This window comes from Heptranchias perlo, chromosome 12 (assembly GCF_035084215.1).
Source record: "Heptranchias perlo isolate sHepPer1 chromosome 12, sHepPer1.hap1, whole genome shotgun sequence".
Taxonomy (NCBI): Eukaryota; Metazoa; Chordata; class Chondrichthyes; order Hexanchiformes; family Hexanchidae; genus Heptranchias; species Heptranchias perlo.
In genome coordinates, this window is record NC_090336.1 from 10528184 (window position 1) to 10542697 (window position 14514).

The 14514-nt window shown below is 47.4% G+C and overlaps 1 protein-coding gene across 2 annotated transcripts in view; it reads right to left on the reverse strand.

Annotated features, from left to right (window-relative positions):
• Positions 1 to 5991: 5991 nt before the first annotated feature.
• The window catches only part of LOC137327814 (inactive serine protease PAMR1-like), a 228670-nt gene continuing 220147 nt past the window's right edge, over positions 5992 to 14514 (reverse strand). The window contains exons 13-14 of one of the 2 annotated variants that reach the window (XM_067993634.1): positions 9137 to 9429; positions 5992 to 6902 (exon numbers count right to left, since the gene is read on the reverse strand). In XM_067993634.1, the coding sequence (XP_067849735.1) occupies positions 6372 to 6902; positions 9137 to 9429 (824 nt within the window). In that variant the 3' untranslated portion in view covers positions 5992 to 6371. The remainder of the gene's footprint in view (positions 6903 to 9136; positions 9430 to 14514) is intronic. The other variant, XM_067993635.1, reaches the window with a different exon arrangement.

Sequence of the window (14514 nt, forward strand, 5' to 3'; positions counted from 1 at the left end):
TACTCTGAGGATCATTTTCCAATCCTCACTAGATACAGGGGAGGTACCGGAGGACTGGAAGACTGCAAACGTAGTACCGTTGTTTAAAAAGGGTACGAGGGAAAGGCCGGACCCACATCCTCCGCTTCTACACACAAGTTACCCTTATCATCCCTGATCAGTCTTACCTCGGTGGAGGGCAAACTATTGGAATCAATACTGAGAGATAAGATAAACTGTCACTTGGAAAGGCATGGTTTAATCAGGGATAGTCAGCATGGATTTGTTCAGGGAAGGTCATGCCTTACAAATCTGATTAAATTCTTTGAGGAAGTGACAAGGAGGATTGATGAGGGTAGTGCAGTGGATGTTGTCTACATGGATATTAGTCAGGCATTTGACAAGGTCCCACATGGCAGACTGGTCAGAAAGGTAAAAGTTCATGGGATACAGGGAAATGTGGTGAATTGGATCCAAAATTGGCTCAGTAACAGGAAACAAAGGGTAAAAGTCGATGGATGTCTTTGCAAATGGAAATCCGTTTCCAGTGGTGTGCCGCTGAGCTCAGTGTTGGGCCCCTTGCTGTTTGTGGTATATATTAATGATTTGGACTTGAATGTAGGGGGCATGATTGGCAAATTTGCAGACGACACAAAAATTGGCCGTGTAGTTGATAGTTAAGAAGATAGCTGTAGAGTCCAAGAAGATATCAATGGGTTGGTGGAATGGGTGGAAAAGTGGCAAATGGAGTTCAACCCGGAGAAGTGTGAGGTAATGCACTTAGGGAGAGGAAACAGTAAAAGGAAATACGCAGTAAACGGGAATATATTGAGAGGGGTAGAGGAAGTGAGAGACCTTGGAGTGCATGTGCACAGGTCCCTGAAGGTGGCAGTACAGGTAGATAAGGTTGTGAAGAAGGCATATGGAATGCTCTCCGTTATTAGCCGAGGTATAGAATACAAAAGCAGGGATATAATGATGAAACTGTATAAAATGCTGGTAAGGCCACATCTGGATTATTGTGCGCAGTTCTGGTCTCCACATTACAGGAAGGATGTAATTGCTCTGGAGAGAGTGCAGAGAAGATTTACAAGAATGTTGCCAGGGCTTGAAAATTGCAGCTATAGGAGAGATTGGATAGGCTGGGGTTGTTTTCCTTGGAGCAGAGGAGACTGAGGGGTGACTTGATTGAGGTGTACAAAATTATGAGGGGCCCAGAAAGAGGAGACAGGAAGTACCTGTTTCCCCTAGCGGAGAGTTCAAGAACTAGAGGACATAGATTTAAGCTGATTGGTGGAAGGATTATAGGGGACATGAGGAAAAACTTCTTTACCCAGAGGGTGGTGGGTGTATGGAATTTGCTGCCCGAATTGGTGGTAGAGGCAGGGACCCTCAATTCTTTTAAAAAGTACCTGGACCTGCACCTAAAGTGCTGTAAGCTGCAGGGCTACGGATCGGGTGCTGGAAGGTGGGATTAGAATGGGCACCTGGTTGTTCTTTGAGCCGGCGTGGCCACGATGGGCCGAATGGCCCCCTTCTGTGCTGTATCTTTTCTATTGTTCTATTTTCTATGAGGTGAGTCACTCACCGCAGAATACCCAGCCTCTGACCTGCTCTTGTAGCCACAGTATTTATGTGGCTGGTCCAGTTAAGTTGACCCCCAGGATTTTGATGATGGGGAATTCGGCGATGGTAATGTCGTTGATTGTCAAGGTTAGGGTTAGACTCTCTCGTTGGAGATGGTCATTGCCTGGCACTTGTCTAGCGCGAATGTTACTTGCCACTTATCAGCCCAAGCCTGGATGTTGTCCAGGTCTTGCTGCATGCGGGCACGGACTGCTTCATTATCTGAGGGGTTGCAAATGGAACTGAACACCATGCAATCGTCAGCGAGCATCCCTATTTCTGACCTTATGATCGAGAGAAGGTCATTGATGAAGCAGCTGAAGATGGTTGGGCCTAGGATACTGCCCTGAGGAACTCCTGCAGCAATGTCCTGGGGCTGAGATAATTGGCCTCCAACAACCACTACCATCTTTGTGCGAGGTACGACTCCAGCGAGTTTTCTCCCTGATTCCCATTGACTTCAATTTTACTTGGGCTCCTTGGTGCCACACTCGGTCAAATACTGCCTTGATGTCAAGGGCAGTCACTCTCACCTCATCTCTCTCCTGTACTTTCTGTATTCAGCTTGGTTTTCTACTGAATTATGAACCCAACATTTATCATATGGCTCCTTTTTCTGTTTCATTTTAATCTCAGTATCTTTAGTCATCCAGGGAGCTCTAGCTTTGGTGCCCTTCCTTTCCCCCCTCATGGGCATGTGTCTAGTCTGCACCTGAACTATCTCCTCTTTGAAGGCCTCCCATTGCTCATTTACTGTTTTACCTGCCAATCTTTGATTCCAATCCACCTGCGCCAGATCCCTTTTCAACAAACTGAAATTAGCCCTCCTCCAGTTGAGTATTTTCACATTTGATTTTTCATTATCCTTTTCAGTAATTACTCTAGACCTAATGATATTGTGGTCACTGTTTCCCAAATGTTCTCCCACTGAAACATGCTTCACCTACGCCATTTCATTCCACAGAACTAGATCCAGCACAGCTTCATTCCTCGTTGGGCTGGAAACATACTGATCAAAAAATTTTGCTTGTACATATCTCTCTGGTTTTCATTATTCATCCCTCTGTGTTGGCATTAGCCTTGGCTCACTGGTAGCTCTCTCACCTCTGAGTTAGAAAGTTGTGGGTTCAAACCCTTCTCCATAGACTTGAACTCATAATCAAGACTGACACTCTAGTACTGACGGAGGTGCCATGTTTTGGATGAAATGTTAAACTGAGGCCCCCATCTGCCTTCTCAGGTGGATGTAAAAGATTGAACAAGAGCAGAATAGTTCTCCTGGTGTCCTGACCAATATTTATCCCTCAACCAACACCACTAAAACAGATTATCTGGTCATTTACCTCATTGCTGTTTGTGGGACTTGGCTGTGTGCAAATTGACTACTGCATTAGGCTACCTTACAACAGTCTATACTTTAAAAGTATATCATTGGCTGTGAAGCACTTTGGGATATCATCAGGTCGTATCGATGCCAAGTTCTTTCTTTCATGTTTCTCTAATGCAGGAATTGGCCATTGTTGCTCCTTGTGCCTGGACAACCCCTTTTGTCTGCACAACAGTCATTACACTTCAAAAATAATTCACTGTGTGAAGCACTTTGAGATTTTTCAGTGAGGTGATAAGGCACTATACAAATATTTTCTTTTCCATGACACAGTGACTGGAAGTGAAATTTTAAAGTTTGCAGATGACATAAAAGTTGGAAAAGTAACAAACTGTGAGGAGCACAATAGCAGACTTCAGGAGGACATTGGCAGACTGATAAAATGGGCAGACACATGGCAGATGAAATTTAATGCAGTGAAGTAATGCACTTTGGAAGGAGGAATAAAGAGGTGCAATATAAACTAAATGGTACAATTTTAAAGGGAACAGAGAGATCTGGAGGTATACGTACACAAGTCTTTGAAGATGGCAGGACAAGTTGAGAAGGCTGTTAAAAAGCATTTTGATCCTGAGATTTATAAATAGAGGCATTAAATACAAAAGCAAACAAGTTATGCAAAAGCTTTATAAATCACTGGTTAGGTCTCAGCTGAAGTATTGTGTCCAATTCTGGACACCTGAGCAGGAAAGATGTGCTAGCCTTAGAAAGGGTGCAGAGATTTACTAGAATAGTACTAGGGATGAGGGACCACAGTTATGTGGAAAGATTAGAGAAGCTGGAATTGTTCTCCTTAGAAGGGGGTCTGAATTCGATCCCTGGGATGGGGACTCAATTCGACCCCTTGGTGGGGTCTGAATTTAATCCCTGGGGTGTGGACTGAATTCGATCCCTGGGGTGGGGTCTGAATTCGATCTCTGGGGTGGGGACTGAATTCGATCTCTGGGGTGGGGACTGAACTCGATCCCTGGGGTAGGGTCTGAATTCGACCCCTTGGTGGGGTCTGAATTCAGTCCCTGGGGTGGGGACTGAATTCGATCCCTGGGGTGCAGTCTGAATTCGACCCCTTGGTGGGGTCTGAATTCGACCCCTTGGTGGGGTCTGAATTCGATCCCCGGGGTGGGGACTGAACTCGATCCCTGGGGTAGGGTCTGAATCCGACCCCTTGGTGGGGTCTGAATTTAATCCCTGGGGTCTGGACTGAATTCGATCCCTGGGGTGGGTCTGAATTTGATCCCCGGGGTGGGGACTAAATTCGATCCCTGGGGTGGGGACTGAATTCGGTCCCTGGGGTGGGGTCTGAATTCAATCCCTGTGGTGGGGACTGAATTCGATCCCTGGGGTGGGGATTGAATTCGATCCCTGGGGTGGGGACTGAATTCGATCCCTGGGGTGGGGACTGAATTCGATCCCTGGGGTGGGGTCTGAATTCGATCCCTGGGGTGGGGACTGAATTCGATCCCTGGGGTGGGGACTGAATTCGATCCCTGGGGTGGGGACTGAATTCGATCCCTGGGGTGGGGTCTGAATTTGATCCCTGGGGTGGGGTCTGAATTTGATCCCTGGGTTGGGGTCTGAATTCGATCTCTGGGTTGGGGTCTGAATTCGATCTCTGGGTTGGGGTCTGAATTTGATCCCTGGGGTGGGGACTGAATTCGATCCCTGGGGTGGGGACTGAATTCGATCCCTGGGGTGGGGACTGAATTCGATCCCTGGGGTGGGGTCTGAATTCGATCCCTGGGTTGGGGTCTGAATTCGATCCCTGGGGTGAGGTCTGAATTAGATCCCTAGGGTGGGGTCTGAATTCAATCCCTGGGGTGGGGTCTGAATTTGATCCCTGGGGTGGGGTCTGAATTCGATCCCTGGGATGGGGTCTGAATTCGATCCCTGGGTTGGGGTCTGAATTCGATCCCTGGGGTGAGGTCTGAATTAGATCCCTAGGGTGGGGTCTGAATTCAATCCCTGGGGTGGGGTCTGAATTTGATCCCTGGGGTGGGGTCTGAATTCGATCCCTGAGGTGGGGACTGAATTCGATCCTTGGAATGGGGTCTGAATTTGATCCCTGGGGTGGGGTCTGAATTTGATCCCTGGGGTGGGGTCTGAATTCGATCCCTGGGGTGGGGTCTGAATTTGATCCTTGGAATGGGGTCTGAATTTGATCCCTGGGGTGGGGTCTGAATTTGATCCCTGGGGTGGGGTCTGAATTCAATCCCTGGGTTGGGGTCTGAATTTGATCCCTGGGTTGGGGTCTGAATTTGATCCCTGGGGTGGGGTCTGAATTCGATCCCTGGGGTGGGGTCTGAATTCGATCCCTGGGGTGGGGTCTGAATTCAATCCCTGGGTTGGGGTCTGAATTTGATCCCTGGGGTGGGGACTGAATTTGATCCCTGGGGTGGGGTCTGAATTCGATCCCTGGGATGGGGTCTGAATTTGATCCTTGGAATGGGGTCTGAATTTGATCCCTGGGGTGGGGTCTGAATTCGATCCCTGGGGTGGGGTCTGAATTAGATCCCTGGGGTGGGGTCTGAATTTGATCCCTGGGGTGGGGTCTGAATTTGATCCCTGGGGTGGGGACTGAATTCGATCCCTGGGGTGGGGTCTGAATTCGATCCCTGGGGTGGGGTCTGAATTTGATCCCTGGGGTGGGGTCTGAATTAGATCCCTGGGGTGGGGTCTGAATTTGATCCCTGGGGTGGGGTCTGAATTTGATCCCTGGGGTGGGGTCTGAATTCGATCCCTGGGGTGGGGTCTGAATTTGATCCCTGGGGTGGGGTCTGAATTAGATCCCTGGGGTGGGGTCTGAATTTGATCCCTGGGGTGGGGTCTGAATTTGATCCCTGGGGTGGGGTCTGAATTCGATCCCTGGGATGGGGTCTGAATTTGATCCTTGGAATAGGGTCTGAATTCGATCCCTGGGGTGGGGTCTGAATTCGACCCCTGGGGTGGGGTCTGAATTAGATCCCTGGGGTGGGGTCTGAATTTGATCCCTGGGGTGGGGACTGAATTCGATCCCTGGGGTGGGGTCTGAATTTGATCCCTGGGGTGGGGTCTGAATTTGATCCCTGGGGTGGGGTCTGAATTTGATCCCTGGGGTGGGGTCTGAATTCGATCCCTGGGATGGGGTCTGAATTAGATCCCTGGGGTGGAAGTGTGAAATCCTTTTAATTGGATAGTTTTGTTTTGCATGTCCTAAGGAAGAGTCACAAACATAAATTCAGTCGTTCGATAAGGAGGATGATCTGTACTGACAGGTTAAGCTGTTACAATGAATATATTGATTATCTTGTGTAAACATATCAAACAGTTCAACTGATACAAACCCAAAACCAAACACCATTGCTCTTGTAGGCACTGTGGGATGCTCCCTATGGAAAGAGTCTTATTTCAGGTGTTTTTCAATCCAGTCTTTGAATGGGGTTACATTGGTGTAGACTGTGAAAAGTTCTTGACTACAACCTTTCTCGTACCCCCAGCTGACCAACCCCACCAGGTACCAGGTGAGAGCAGAGCCAGCCCTGTCTGCCGCAGGGAAGGTTGCCACGCCACCTGTCTCCAATGGGCAGATGTTTGAGAAACCGCTTGGATCCTGACGGGCACAGAACATGTTCTCGGTGATGCTGACAGAGATCCCGTTCTCCTCGTACTGCTGTTCGCACTGGACGGAGTCACCGATTTCAATGGTGCCCACACGGAGGGTTTCATTTTTATGAGCCGAGTCCTTGGCATCACTGTTCATTCTCCACCCGGTGACATAGCCCTGTGTATTCATGATGGATAGATCATTTACATCAGGGAGACAAACAGGCTGTACCTGGTCAGTGATTTTCGCCTTGTCCATCAGTTTGATTATTGCAATATCTGAATCCAGCAGTATTGGGTCGTAGGAGGGATGCACAATAACTGCAGAGATCTGATGGAAAGAAATCATATCACTGTAAAAGTAGTTCTAATTATTTTTCTTGTTTTATAGGTCTTTCTGTGCCCTTCAGGACTGTCAGTGAGGAGAATGGAACACATTTCACTTGTACAGCTAGTTGCAGTATTAACCACCCTTAGCACAGGTTTGATAAAGAGTAAAGCTCTTTACACTGCTCCATCAAGCATCCTCAGAGCAGGTACAATGCAGATTAGAAGCAGAGTAAAGCTCCCTCGACATTGTCCCAATAAGCACTCCCAGGGCAGGTAACATAAGAAAGTATAGGACTGGAAATGACTCTACAATCAATCTAGCCAAAATATCGCTCAAATATCAATTCAATCACCATGATTTCTTCTACACTATCCATCTCTACTGCCTCCCACTTCACATGTTCCACACTTTCACCTCTCTGTGTAGTTAAATCTAAACTGTCTGTGCACTTTCCCTCTCCTAAGCCCGAGCCCATGTCCCGTGGTGCCAGAGTTTGTGGCAATCTCATTATTAACCCGGAATTTATTGGAGTGCGGCATCTCACGGTGAGCACCGTGAGTTGGATTTATTTCCTCACCCTTCAGCTCCAATTAGTTTTGTGCCGCAAATTTCTAGAAGTGCGAGTTGATCACGGCGTGGTGAGGTCAACAGGGCTTCTGTGAATGACGGGACCAATAGACTATCTCCGTAACCAATGAAATTTAAGGATAGTTAAGGAAACAGAGAAACGATGGAGAATGAGATAGGGTGAATTAGAGTCAAATTAAATACAGAAAGAGAAATAAAGAGAGGAAACGAAAGATTGGATTAAGAGAGATAGAAAAAAGAGACAGAAAGGAAAAGTAAGAGAAAACTAAAACATTTAAAATTTTAAAAACTTGTAGGAACAAGTTACTGCCCGCAGGAGTGAGACTCCACAGTTTCAATTGTTCCCTTTCTGGGCCGGAGAGGTTGAGTGTGATGTTAGGACCATAAATCACCCCATTATCAGGGTCCTAATGCTGTGAAATAGCAGCCCTAACTTTCTGCGGCGAGTTTACAGTGCAAATCCAGCAATTTTTTGACACTCATGACGAGGTTGACGCCGAGATCCCATTTTCACAAGGCTAATGGTGGAGCGGTGCAAACTGTCCAGCAATTTGTGGTGATTTGCAACTCACGACGTATCTCTTCCTCCCCACAAACTGCTGGATTTTTTACACACTAATAACGGCGTGTGCTGTGAACTCGCCATTATTTTGTGGTCAATTGATCTATTCCCTTAGGAGTCTTGCATAATATCTCTCCCGAGCCTTATCTTCTCCAGAGTAAACAATCCTACGTTCTTTAGCCTCTCCTCATAGCCTAGATGCCTTAAGATAGATATCAGTTTAGTTGCCCTTTTCTGCACTGCCTCCAATGTCTGGATATCTTTGCTGTAGTACAGTGACCAAATTGTACACAGTACTCCAGGTATGGCCATACCAGTATCTCCTGGGATTTGTGCTCTATCCATCCCAAGAGCCGGTTAGCTCATCCAATACTGTCAGATCCCTTTCCTGTATTGTGTCCTGTAGTCCAGCGTCACATTGATTATATTCTCACTGTTTATTTTCCTTCCCTGATCTCATTGCATTGCATCTGTTCACACCAAGAGTTAACACAGAGTAAAACTCCCTTGACACTGCCACGAGCTCCCTGACCCTTTTTTTTGGATCTTGCAAAGTTTCGCTGGAAGTGATAGCGGGCGTCTCTTGTGTTCAGAAAGTTTCATTATCCACTGCAATTCCCTGTTAGTTCTGTCTCCCTTTCCCCTCACACCATCTACACCTGCAAGTGCACTAGCGCGTCAGGATCTGAACCTAGCGGAAGAGGAGACCCATTGTCATTACAAGGGCCAGTTTCCCTATGGCAGTTGGTCGCGGAGTAGCAAGTTTGAAATTGTAAAATTTCAATCATTTTTTTTTCTCTTTTGCAGATCCTAGGCCGGCACAGGATGGACAGCAAATACAGCCTTGCTAGTGTCACCCACATCCCGAGAATACATTTTTTATTAAATATGGTTCTTTCAACAACAGAGGAATGGGACCTGGCAGTACCTCAAAATACCTCAAAACGGGAGCAACGAATGTTTGTCCTTCAACACTCCACACAGCAATGCTCCGGGTGTGATAACTTACAGGTTAAAGTCACAGGGCCTGCAATCAGTGTCTGAGCATCTCTCCCTTCCTTCTCCCGGGGTGAACGTTACTCACTTGTAGGTGCTGCCGGCTCATCTCTTGACGCTCCTCGTCGTGGTAATGCTTTCCCAGAACCACCATCATGTCGGCCGTGCTAATCAGCGCCGCCTTGCCCAGCTCCGTCACGCAGTGGGCGGCGACCACAACGCTCCGCTCGTTCAGGACCGCCCCGCTGCAGGCCAGGAACCATGTGTGCTGCCTGACGATGTCATTGCTGGTCCGTGACGTCTTCTGGTAGAGCGCGGCCTGCCAGGTCCAAGCCATCGAGGGCAGGTTCTGCAGGCTGAAATTGCCAAGTTTTCCACAAACTGCCGAGTGGGAGACAATCAAACAGCATAAATGTTACACCTTATAACGGCCATGTGAGGAAACACCAGCTGGAAGAAAATCCCGATTTCTACAGGCTGTGTCACTGACACGCACTGAGCTGGTTCAGTTGATCTCCGTTCAGTTCTGGGCACCGCACCTCAGGAAGGATACATTGGCCTTGGAGGGGGTGCAGCGTAGATTCGCCAGTATGATACTGGGGCTAAATGGGTTAAATTATGAGGTCAGGTTGCATAGATTAGGCTTGTATTCCCTTGAATATAGAAGATTAAGGTGTGATCTAATTGAGGTGTTTAAAGATGATTAAAGGATTTGATAGGGTAGATAGAGAAACTATTTCCTCTGGTGAGGGAGTCTAGAAGAAGGAGGCATAACCTTAAAATTAGAGCTAGGCAGTTTAGGGGTGATGTCAGGAAACACTTCTTCACACAAAGGATAGTGGAAATCTGGAACTCTCTCTCCCAAAAAGCTGATGAGGCTGGGGGTCAATTGAAAAGTTAAAAACTGAGATTGATAGATTTTTGTTAGGTAAGGGTATTAAGGGTTATGGAACCAAGGTGGGTAAATGGACTTAAGATACAGATCAGCCATGCTGTAATTGAATCTAACAGGCTCGAGGGGCTGAATGGCCTACTCCTGTTCCTATATTTCTTCCTATGTTCCTATCTAGCTTGGATTAAATAAACAACAGCGGAAACACTCAAGATTCTTGCATTACAGCTGTGGGGTACAGTCGCTCCACTGGGTGGCTATTTATGTAGCCCACTGCTGGGAACAAAAGTCACAATTCACTAGGTACCATAGAGGTTTGCAGCAGAGGGAGGTCCCAGCCCTTACGAGGCAGGCCAGAAATTTCTAGAAACGGCAGCAAAATTATACCTGCTGTTTTCCAGTGGGTACCATGGCTTCTCTTCCATCCCCACACAGGTACCTCTGAAGTCCTCCTTTTCTTGGCCCCTTCTTCTTACTCATCTACATACAGCCCCTCGGTGACATCTGCTGGCAGTGAGTCAGCTTCCATATATGTTGATGCTACCAACCTCCACCTCTTCCTTGCCCTGATGACCACCTCTGTACTGTCAGGTTGTCTATCTGACATGAAGCCATGGATGAGTCAAAATCCCCTCCTATTGAACGTCAGCCCCCACCATAAGCTCTACTCCCTTGCCACTGACTCCATTCTCTTCCTAACCACTTGGTCAAGCTGAACCAGACCGTGCAAAAACACTTCGACTCAGAGCTGAGCTTCAAACCAAGACTGATTATGTCACCTCCACAATATTGCTCGCCTCACTCACAGTACCAGTGACAGTCATTGCCATGCATGTGTCTACTTCCCACCTCTAGATTTGGCTTTTCCAATGCCATCCTTGTCGGCCTCCGATCCTCCTCTCTCCATAAATACCACCTTGTCCAAAACTCAACTGCCCGTACCTTGTCCTGGACTAAGTCCCACTTCTTGTCCCCCACTGTATTGATTTTAAAATCTTCATCTTCAAATCTCTCCACGGCCTTGACCCATCCAACCTTTTATCTCTCTCCTGCACAATTCGGTCCTCCAACTTTGGCCTTCTGTATATTCCATCCTCCTTTCACCCCACCGTTGGTGGCAGGACATGCACCCACATCAGCCTCACTTTCTGATACTCCCTCCCTAAACATCTCCACCTCTCCATTTCTCTCTTCACCTTTAAACCCATCTTTTCAACCAAGCTTATGATCTCCTGGCTCTGCATCTGTTCCCTTAATTTATTTATTCTAACCCCGTCCTCCGTAAAGCATCTCGGGACAGTTTCTACATTAAAGGTGCTATGTAAATGCAAGTTGTTGCTGTTTAAAATGAGTCCTGATAGAGAGAGTCTCCGCTTAAAATGAGGCCTGGATATAGAGATGTGATGTTTAAAGTGGCCCTGACACGGAGAGACGTGTCGGGATTCTCCTCTTTGGGGCGGTCTTCCAACTGCCCTCCGAATCTGTCCCTACTCGGCTGGATGTTCACCAAGAGTTGACCTTCCAGTACGAAGAAGACATGCCACTGCAGCACCAGAAGAGCCGGCAAGGGACCTGAAAGGGGCAGAAGCGCCCCGAAGATCAGGACAATCTTCCCATTGAAGGCCTGGGCTGAGATCGGGGCCTTCAGTAGATAAGTGTTGGAGGCCAGGCTGGAGGGCGAAAAGGCCATCACAAGACCCTCTCCCTCCATGAGGCTTCTCACAGCCATTCCAGGGGCCTACTGCCACCTACCCCATGGCCGCCTTGGGAAACGGTGCTAACAGAGGTGGACGGGAAGGAAATCTGACAGGAATCTAGGAACCCCGCTCCCAACCAAACATTTACATGCAGCAGACGATGAAGGAGAGGCCAACGGCAAGGGCAGGGGTAGAGAAATACAGGTCGGGCAGTGCCCTCACTTTCCTTCATTCCTTCACTGCCTTCAATACTGTCTGATTTCCGGTGAAATCACGGAGGAGAGTTCCGGCCATGCTATTTAAAGGTGGTCCGGATGGGGAGAGTTGCTATTTAAAGGTGGTCCGGATGGGGAGAGTTGCTGTTTAAAGGTGGTCCTGATGGGGAGAGTTGCTGTTTAAAGGTGGTCCTGATGGGGAGAGTTGCTGTTTAAAGGTGGTCCTGATGGGGAGAGTTGCTGTTTAAAGGTGGTCCTGATGGGGAGAGTTGCTGTTTAAAGGTGGTCCTGATGGGGAGGGTTGCTGTTTAAAGGTGGTCCTGATGGGGAGGGTTGCTGTTTAAAGGTGGTCCTGATGGGGAAGGTTGCTGGTTAAAGGTGGTCCGGATGGGGAGGGTTGCTGTTTAAAGGTGGTCCTGATGGGGAGAGTTGCTGTTTAAAGGTGGTCCTGATGGGGAGAGTTGCTGTTTAAAGGTGGTCCGGATGGGGAGGGTTGCTGTTTAAAGGTGGTCCGGATGGGGAGGGTTGCTGTTTAAAGGTGGTCCTGATGGGGAGAGTTGCTGTTTAAAGGTGGTCCTGATGGGGAGGGTTGCTGTTTAAAGGTGGTCCTGATGGGGAGAGTTGCTGTTTAAAGGTGGTCCTGATGGGGAGGGTTGCTGGTTAAAGGTGGTCCGGATGGGGAGGGTTGCTGTTTAAAGGTGGTCCTGATGGGGAGAGTTGCTATTTAAAGGTGGTCCTGATGGGGAGAGTTGCTGTTTAAAGGTGGTCCTGATGGGGAGGGTTGCTGTTTAAAGGTGGTCCTGATGGGGAGGGTTGCTGTTTAAAGGTGGTCCTGATGGGGAGAGTTGCTGTTTAAAGGTGGTCCTGATGGGGAGGGTTGCTGGTTAAAGGTGGTCCGGATGGGGAGGGTTGCTGTTTAAAGGTGGTCCTGATGGGGAGAGTTGTTGTTTAAAGGTGGTCCTGATGGGGAGAGTTGTTGTTTAAAGGTGGTCCTGATGGGGAGAGTTGCTGTTTAAAGGTGGTCCTGATGGGGAGAGTTGCTGTTTAAAGGTGGTCCTGATGGGGAGAGTTGCTGTTTAAAGGTGGTCCTGATGGGGAGAGTTGCTGGTTAAAGGTGGTCCTGATGGGGAGGGTTGCTGTTTAAAGGTGGTCCTGATGGGGAGAGTTGTTGTTTAAAGGTGGTCCTGATGGGGAGAGTTGTTGTTTAAAGGTGGACCTGATGGGGAGGGTTGCTGGTTAAAGGTGGTCCTGATGGGGAGAGTTGCTGGTTAAAGGTGGTCCTGATGGGGAGAGTTGTTGTTTAAAGGTGGTCCTGATGGGGAGAGTTGTTGTTTAAAGGTGGTCCTGATTGTGAGACTCCTTATTTAAACCACTTTCATGACCACATGTAGAGAGGAAACTTTTCTATACTTTTCATTGCATTATATGCTTGACTCATGATTAGTGAACTCCTGAGAGCAGCCTGAATGAAATGGAGGCCATGTGGGGTCATATCCATGCGAGGAGTCTGTTTTGTTTTGAACTGGAGAAGGGAGGGAAGGGCAGTTTAACACGAGGATTCCATATTTCTAGGATCATAGCTGAGATTCAACTCGTGGCACCACCAGAGAAACATTGAGGAAATAACAGCAGTGACTTGGCAATAAAACAGAGATTGGTACCTTCTGGGATTTAGGCATTTGTGTGTTATAGTTTTAACAAGGGTCAGTAACTCTTAGCAGATTCTGTTTTCAGTAATTTTTTTTAAACCGTAAGGAGGTACCTCACAATGAAACTAATGAAATCCACCTGTAAAAGGTTTACCACATTCACTTAGACCTGTCCGAGTCTTCAACCATCCTGCATAGGGAGGAGATGCTAAGCAGGCATCAGGGACTTCCCCGCACGCAAGAAGATCAGAGGGCTTGGCACCGAGATGGGTCTCACTCACCTGCCGATGCCCAGTTAAGGTCTCCTGTGCCTGTCCACCTTGTTATGTTTTTTTCTATCCTCTTACTCAAAGGTATTTCAGCTCTTGTACTTTAAGTTCCTCTTGGACAAGTCAGAATTCTCTTACTGTCGAGAGTGTCAATCTTGGCCGTGAGATCTAACTAGGCTGTCAGTGAGCCGCCCGTGATATCAAAACAGAAAATCTTGCCTGTTAATTGTGTTTAGTTACTCGTTCCTCCCTATGCCTTCATAGAGTTTCTGTCATCAACAATATGCAAATGGCTCATCACACCTTCACAGTTCACTTTTTATGGTAAAAACCATTCAACGAATGTATTTAACAAAAAATGAACAAGCAAATAAGTAACAATCATATAAAACAGTTCCATATTTACAGTAGAAACTTTCACCTAACTCTTCAAGTGGAAAAACAATATGGGCTGCATGTAGTGACACCACTATTCCCGGCCTCCGACTCATTGGCGGACACAGTGGTGTCAATAGTCACAGCGAACAACATGAGGCAGTATTTTTGTTTTTAAATTTCTTACCCATGCCATAGTCTCTTCTAATCTATCTCTTGGAAGCTTCAAACTGACTGGTTCCTTCTCGTCAAGATTTTCAAACTGACTCTCAAATTTAAACAGAACAGCTTTTTTGTTAATATATATATATCCCAGAAAACAGTTACTGGGACTTCCTTGAATTTGAATAACTTCTGAAATGTAGAAAG